General features: G+C 50.4%; 1 protein-coding gene and 1 non-coding gene across 13 annotated transcripts in view; one reads left to right on the top strand and one right to left on the bottom strand.

The window, feature by feature from the left end:
- The first annotated feature begins 917 nt into the window (after positions 1-917).
- The window catches only part of TRRAP (transformation/transcription domain associated protein), a 135,699-nt gene continuing 128,692 nt past the window's right edge, over positions 918-7,924 (top strand). For 8 of the 12 annotated variants that reach the window (XM_031665603.1, XM_031665596.1, XM_031665597.1 and 5 more), the window contains exons 1-3: positions 935-1,065; positions 3,481-3,641; positions 4,360-4,409. In XM_031665603.1, the coding sequence (XP_031521463.1) occupies positions 3,542-3,641; positions 4,360-4,409 (150 nt within the window). In that variant the 5' untranslated portion in view covers positions 935-1,065; positions 3,481-3,541. Of the gene's footprint in view, positions 1,066-1,395; positions 1,509-3,480; positions 3,642-4,359; positions 4,410-7,924 lie in introns of those variants that run through there. The other 4 variants (XM_031665604.1, XM_031665602.1, XM_031665595.1 and 1 more) reach the window with 3 other exon arrangements.
- On the bottom strand, positions 7,343-7,446 carry LOC116274795. Its single transcript, XR_004183567.1, has one exon. It is a non-coding gene; the product is annotated as a small nucleolar RNA U13 (small nucleolar RNA).

Raw genomic sequence — 7,924 nt, 5'->3', positions numbered from 1 at the left:
TCGCGTGGCAACATTAAACAAGTAAGGAGCTTATTTCACAAAAGAGCACCTCCCCTCCAGGGTACCCACGGGCATCGCGGCATTTATTTATTGTAGGGTGTGCAATGTATCTGTCTGGGAAGGGAACATAATGATCTTGGTGGGTTAGTGGTAAATGGGGTGAGGGTGGGGGGTAGGTGAACGAAGGTGTAGGAGGTGGAACCAGGGCCTGGAGGTGGCCAAGTTCACGTCATGCTTCCACACTCTGTCCCTGTAACATGGTAACCATGGTGCCTGACCGTACCTTAACCTTCGAGACACCTTTTGGTCTGGCCCATGCCACCTCCCCTGGCTCCATCCCCACTCTATCCTTTCATTGCTCTGGCCTGGCTTAGGCCTCTCTCCATCCAGTTTTGATGGAGGTAGATCTGCCTGCCAGGTGGATCCAGCCTCGGAGGTAAAGCAGCTGCAGAACCAATGGGGCCTTTCTGCACCTGGGCGGCCACTTCCAGGAAGCCCACCTGGACTTTCTTTCACTAACAGGGTCTCGGTCCATCTCCAGCCTTCACTTTCCCAAAGACCCTCTTGGCTTCCTCTCCCTTCTGCGGGCCGAGAAGAACCCCAGGAGGGCAGCGGGGGGCCGGGAGCGAGGAGTGGAGGTGGCAAATCCTACCCTGCCTGCCACCTTCAGTCCAGTGGTGGACAATACCTGGGCCCCATCGCTGCCAACTGGGGAAGCCCCCCACCCCCAGGATCCCCGAGCATTCCCCGCGGCCTGGCTCTTGGGAGGAGACTTAGGGAAAAAGGAGCCCCTAGAACCCGGGCGCCGGCCCGGCCCCGTCACGGCTGGCTGGGGTTTAAAGGGCTGGGGCCCACCCGGACGGCGGACGCCCCTCCCCGTGCCCGCGCCCGCCCAGGCCGCACCCACTTGGGGGCGGCGCGCCGGGGCCTGGCGCTCGGTCGGCGGGCGCGGCCGCTTTAAGCGGGGGCGGGACTGCGCGCGGCCGAGCGGCTGCGACGAGGACTCGGCTGGGGGTCGCAGGGGTCGCGGGCCGGGCCTGCGGGAGCCCGGCCGCCGAGGCAGGGGTAAGTTGGCGGGCGGGGGTCCGAACGGCCCCGGGAGGTGCGCGTGGCCCCCAGGCGTGGGGAGGCCTCTGCGGCGCGGCGGCTCCGCGGAGGGATGGAGCTGGGGGCTCCGAGCGCCCCGGGATCCTCTAGGCCCCAGCCAGAGCCCACCCGGGGCTGCGGGGCCGACGGCGTTTGCGGCCGAGCTGAGAGGAAGCTGTGGGAGGCGCAGAGCTCGCGGGCGCGGGAATTGGCGCTCGTCGCTCGCCGTAGCTCGGCCTGGGACGCGGTCGCAGAGCGCCAGGGACGGCGACAAAAGGAGGGAACCGGAGGGCCGTTTGCGAGCTGAGAGATCGGGTGGGACGTTGGGGTCGTGTCCCTCCGGAGGCGCCCCCCGGCCAACCTGGCACCTCCGGGCCTCTACGCAGGCACTGGGCTCGTTAGGCCCGGCGAGGGGAGAGAAGGTAGCTGCGACCACAGCGCCCCCTCTGGCCCGGCGGCGCCGCCTCAGGCAGGGCTCGGCGGGGTCTGGGGGCGGCAGGGCCGTTTTGTCCCCGGGAGTGGGAGCGGGCGCGGCGCCAGCCAGGCCTGGGCTTTCGGCGTTCGGGGTGGTGAAGTTGCTTTCCCTCAGACACGCGGAATGGGGGCGCTTTTCCCCGGCCAAGGCCCCCAGGCTCCGCGGGACCCCGGGAAATGGAAGAGTTGTCGACTTCCGTGGGAAGGGGGAAGTTTGGACAGGACTAGGGAGGTTCTTAGGCAGGGAGAGGCCGTGACCCCGAGTCTTGGGTCCCCTGGGATGGGGATGGGCAGGGAGAGGCCGTGACCCCCGAGTCTTGGGTACCCTGGGTTGGGGATGGGCAGGGAGAGGCCGTGATCCCCGAGTCTTGGGTACCCTGCGTTGGGGATGGGCAGGGAGAGGCCCGAGAACCCCATGTCTTGGCCCGATGGAGATGGGGAAGGGGGTGTGGGGTCTTCTGTCTTGGGGCGGGGGTGTCACCTGAAACAGGTAGTTGCCGGGTGCCTTAGCAGTGCATGACACACTCCCCCGCCTTGGTTTCCTTCGTGGCTTTTCCTACCTGGAGCCAGAAGGCTGGGGCTTCTGGTGGGCGTGTTGTGGGACACCTGTGGGCATGCTCTGTGCATGGAAGAAGCGTTTTTGGTGTTTAGGAGAGAGTGCCCGGAAGGAGCTCTCTAGTGTCACCTGTGTCCGCTGCAAAGCAGTGTATCCGGTAGGCCTGCAGAGGAGGTCCTGGTGTGTCTGTTGAAAGAAAACGAAGCTGTGAAACTGCCACTTAGTGCAGAGCAGGATTATGCAGGGAGGAGGGGTTAAAGCAACTTATTTCACCAGCTTCTCCGTGTACTTTGTGACACCTGTTAAAATAGAAACCAAGTCTCCATCTGTGTGTCAGCTGGGTGCAGCCGTTGAGTACCTACTGTCTGCCAGCTACAAACAGAATTCATAGTTTCCCGTGCCCCTCACATAACCACAGTCTGAAGGGGGGCTGCTTGGGAGCCCACCTTTGGCACTTGGGGATTTTGATGCCGGCTGAAGTTTGGGAACCAGTCACACGTACAACCAAGGTTGCCTCGATCCAGCCTGCTGCTTGGTTTTTTTTTTTTTTCCTCCCCGCGAGACTGAGTCTTGCTCTATTGCCCAGGCTGGAGTGCAGTGGCACAATCTTGGCTCACTGCAATCTCCACCTCCCGGGTTCAAGTGATTCTACTGCCTCAAGCCTCCCGGGTAGCTGGGATTACAGGTGCCCGCTACCATGCCTGGCTAATTTTTGTATTTTTAGTAGAGATGGGATTTCATCATGTTGCCCAGGCTAGTCTGGAACTCCTGATCTCGTGATCTCCCTGCCTTGGCCTCCCAAAGTGCTGGGATTCTAGGCGTGAGCCACCGCGCCTGGCCTGCTGCCTTGTTTTATACCGCCCATGAACTAAGAATGGTTTTATATTTTTAAATGGCTGGGGAAAAGAGGAAGGATATTTCATGGTAAATGAGAGTTATATGAAATTCAGATTTCAGCATCCATAAATAAAGTTTTATTGGAACACAGCCTCACTCATTTGTTTACATGTTGTCTGTCTGTGACTGCTTTCTGGTTATAGCAGAGCTGAGTAGTTGTGACAGACTGTGTGGCCACAAAGATTAAAATATCTACTATATGGCTCTTTACAGAAAACGTTTGCCAACCACTGACTCAGGGAAAGAGGAAATACCATAGGAAAGAAAATATCTGCGTAGAAAAATCATGTTTCAAAATTAATAGACAAAATGGGTAAACTTCATATTCAAAAAACCAGAAGGAATAGTGTTAGATTCTGGATTAAGATGAAAGCATATCGATTATATAGGCATTTAGGTAAGATTTTCACAGAGATTGTGATCCTGTGCCCTTGGTAAGTTGACTAACTCTATGCTTCTTTTCATAGGCTGGTTAAACTCATGGACCTGATACTTTTCTCTTGAGAATCAAACCAGCCTAAAAGAAAAATGGCATTTGTTGCAACACAGGGGGCCACGGTGGTTGACCAGACCACTTTGATGAAAAAGTACCTTCAGTTCGTGGCAGCTCTCACAGATGTGAATACACGTGAGTTGATCCTTTTTGTCATTAAGAAATGCATAAACAAGGCCGAACATGGTGGCTTACGTCTGTAATCCCAACACTTTGGGAGGCCGAGGCAGGTGGATCACCTGAGGTCAGGAGTTTGAGACTAGCCTGGCCAACGTGGTGAAACCTGTCTCTATGAAAGTACAAAAATTAGCCGGGCGTGGTGGCTCACGCCTGTAGTCCCAGCTACTCGGGAGGCTGAGGCAGGAGAATCACTTGAACCCAGGAGGCAGAGGTTGCAGTGAGCCGAGATCACGCCACTGCCCTCCAGCCTGGGTGACAGAGCGAGATTCTCTCTCAAAAAGAAAGAAAGAAATGCATAAATACGACACATCCATCTCAGCTCCAATGTTGTGCACTTTAAGATTAATTGTAACATTAACTTTTATTCTCGTTTTCCTTTTCTCTACCTTGTAGAGAAGCAAAGTGATGAGTAATACTGGCTGGAGCCCCAAAGAGGCACATGTGTGTATGTTTGTGTGTATGTATATGCTTGTCAGTGCATGCGTGTGTATGTCTGAGAGTACAAATGTGTGCGACTGGTTGTAGGGAACTAGCTATGTGCCTTCTATTAGGCCATGACAGTCAAACTGATAAGATCTGATTGCTTCTCTTAAATTACTAAATCCAAGTTTTGCATTAACATAATTTCCTTAACATAATTTCAATTACCTGATGCTTGTATTGCCATTTACAGCTGATGAAACGAAGTTGAAAATGATGCAAGAAGTTAGTGAAAATTTTGAGGTATGAGCATTATATTTTGTATTTTTCATTTTGAGGTAAATACTGTCATGCACTTTCCTGTTCCTGCTTTGTCAGTCTTTTTACTAGCAACTCAAAGATCATTGTCTTTGTTCAAGTAATTTATTGTATTTCAAAACTGACATTTGAAACTTTGTACACAGTGTTTTCCATCTGCACGCTAATGATAGCGAACCCCACACTGTGTTGAGGGTTGTCAGTTTTGTTTTGGTTGTTTTAACAACATTGTTTCATTTTAAAATATGATAGCTCTTATAGGCTACCATGCCTGTTGGGATGTACTCAGATTATTCTTGTGTTTAGTTTCTTTCTTTTTTGATTTTTGTTTGAGATGGAGTTTCGCTCTTGTCGCCCAGGCTGGGGTGCAGTGGCGTGATCTTGGCTCCCTGTAACCTCTGCCTTCCAGGTTCAAGCGATTCTCCTGACTCAGCCTCAAGAGTAGCTGAGATTATAGTGCCTGCCACCACGCCCAGGTAATATTTGTATTTTTAGTAGAGACGGGGTTTCGCCATGTTGGTCAGGCTGGCCTTGAACTCCTGACCACAGGTGATCTACCTGCCTCAACCTCTCAAGGTGCTGGCATTGCAGGCATCAGCCATCTCACCTAGCTTGTTTATTGTTTTCTTTGAGGCGGAGTCTGACTCTGTCATCCAGGCTGGAGTGCAGTGACGTGATCTTGGCTCACCGCAACCTCCGCCTCCTGGGTTCAAGTGATTCTCCTGCCTTAGCCTCCCAAGTAGTTGGGATTACAGGTGTGCACCACCATGCCCGGCTGATTTTTGCATTTTTAGTAGAGACGGGGTTTCACCATGTCGGCCAGGCTGGCCTTGAGCTCCTGACCTCAGGTGATCCACCTGCCTTGGCCTCCCAAAGTGCTGGGATTACAGGCATGAGCCACTGTGCGTGGCCGAGATGCACTCAGATTTATGTTGTAAATTTGTTGTGTTCAGGTAATTTGATGGTATATTCCTATGCAATGAGATCTGGATGTCATTTCTGGTTCTGCTAATTAGAACATCTGTGACCTTGATCGAGAAAGAACTTTCTCTCTTGTGGACCACATATCCTACAATTTTATATGTACTGCGTGTCCCTCAGACACTTTTCATTTTTCTTCAGTCTTTTTTCTTTTTGTCCTTTACATTGGATAATTTCTGTTGATCTTCTGAGAATTTTTTTGTTATCTCCAACCTGCTGGGTTTTTCTTAGAATTTCAGTTTATGTTTTGTATTTTTAAAAATTTTAGCTATTGTGCTTTCAGTTCTAGAATTTCCATTTGGTTCTTTATAGATTTCGTTTATCTGCAGATTCCCCATCTTCATTTATTAAGACCATACTCTTTTTTTATGTTTTGAACATACTTACTGTATGAGGGCTGTTTTAAAGTCTTCATGTATTAAAGCCAACATTTGGGCTATATGAAGGTCAATTTCTATTGGCTGTGGGCCTCGTTATCCTGTTTCCTTATCTAGTAATTTATATATTTATATATTTTGAGACAAGGTCTTACCGTCACCCAGTCTGGAGTGCAGTGGTACCATTTCGGCTCAGAGCAACCTCAACCTCCTGGGCTTGGGTGAGCCTGCCACCTCAGCCTCTTGAGTAGCTGGGACTACAGGCATGCACTACCATACCTGGCTAATTTTTGTATATTTCGTAGAGATGAGGTTTCACCATGTTGCCCAGTCTGGTCTCAAACTCCTGCCTCAGCCTCCCAAAGTGCTGGAATTACAGATGTGAGCCACTGTTCCCAACCATCTAGTAATTTTTTTACTGTACAGTGGACATTACATGTGAGACATCGTAGGGAGTCTAGATCCTGTTATCTCCCTCTGAAGAATGTCAGTGTTTTGTCGTAGTAGGCAGTTCAGTTACCAGCTGATCCCACTGAATTTGCATAGGATTGGTTTTATGCTTTGGGGAGGATCTGTGGATGGCCCAAGGTCTTTCCCAGGTCTCTAACTTGGTGGGATTCAACCTTCAAATTCTGCCTTTGGATCTCATCAGAGGCTGATTTTAGGCTTTGTTGGGGTTGGTCTAGAATAGGCCATGTTCTAGGACATGGTCTAGCTGGATGTGTGAGGTCTGGGATGTTATTAAGATGTTAAGTAGGTCTTTGCACTCCGGCTAGGCTTGAAATCCAGCATTCTCTAGCATTACTAGATGTATGGTATCTTCATTCATCTTGCAATTTTTTTTTTTTTTAAGATAGAGTCTCCCTCTGTCGCCCAGGCTGGAGTAGAGTGGTGTGGTCACAGCTCACTGCAGTCTCAACTACCTGGGCCCACCTCAGCCTCTGGAGTAGCTGGGACCACAGGTGTGCACCACCACGACCCACTAATTTTTGTATTTTTAGTAGAGATGGGGTTTCGCCATGTTGCCTAGGCTGGTCACGAACTCCTGACCTCAGGCGATCCGCCCACCTCGGCCTCCCAAAGTGCTAAGATTACAAACATGAGCCACCACGCCCGGCCGCATCTCTCAGTCTTGAAGCAAGTACACTGTGGTGAGCTTCAGGCAGTGTCACCCTATGTGTGTGCAGTCCAGCCCTCAGCTGGCTTCACTGGAGGCCTGCTCTGTGGTTTGCTTTTCTCTGGTGCTATGGCCTCCAGATTCCAGCCACTTTAGCTCTCCTGAACACTAAGGATTTTACTCCTCAGCTCAGCAGGCCGTGACCCCTGCTTGGACCCAGCTTGCTGAACCCCAGTTGGAAAATCGTACCTAGGCAGAGAACCATGGTGGTCATGGGGCTCAGCATGTGAATTTCCCTTCTCCTGGGAGTCTACTCTGGTATTGCCCCTAATCCAACACCTGAAAAAAGTTATCTTGTATTTTGCCCAACTCTTTGGTTCACCTGGGTACCAGTTAGTCTCATAGACAGATGAGAAAGTCACTTTTGTTACTTATTTTTTTCACATCAGATGGGTAATGTGCTGACATCATAACAAGATTTAAGGGAGGCACGTCTCACACATAAGCATGAAACCCCAATCATCATGCTTACAAACTACAAAAGGATCATGTTTCCGATTTTTATTGTTTATTTGATTAAAAAAAATTTTAAGAGACAGGGTCTTGCCGTACAATGGTGCAGTCACAGCTCACTGCAGCCTTGAACTCCTGGGCTCAGGTGGTCCTCCTGAGTAGGTGGGACTACAGGTGTCAGACACTATGCTTGGCTAATTTTTCTTTCTTTCTCGCTATGTTGCCCAGTCTGGTCGAACTCTGGGCTCAAGCGAACCTCCTGCTTCGGCTTCCCAATGTGCTGGTATTATAGGTGTAACCCACTGCGCCCAGCCAACGTTTCTTTTTTAAAATGTGAGGATAATAATCTAAGAACAATAGAGAAAATGTTCCCTAGCTTCCATAAGGTTTTTTGTATTAACAAACGTTAAATATATGCTGGTGGGGTTGAATCAAATACCCTACTATCTGTACTAATGGATAGTATCTTAGCTTTTTTTTTTTTTTTTTTTTTTTTTTTTTTTTTTTTTTTT

Source organism: Papio anubis, chromosome 4, assembly GCF_008728515.1.
Source record: "Papio anubis isolate 15944 chromosome 4, Panubis1.0, whole genome shotgun sequence".
In the NCBI taxonomy this organism is placed as follows: Eukaryota; Metazoa; Chordata; class Mammalia; order Primates; family Cercopithecidae; genus Papio; species Papio anubis.
The sequence above is the reverse complement of the archived record's forward strand: the minus strand, read 5'-3'. Positions and strand labels throughout refer to the sequence as shown.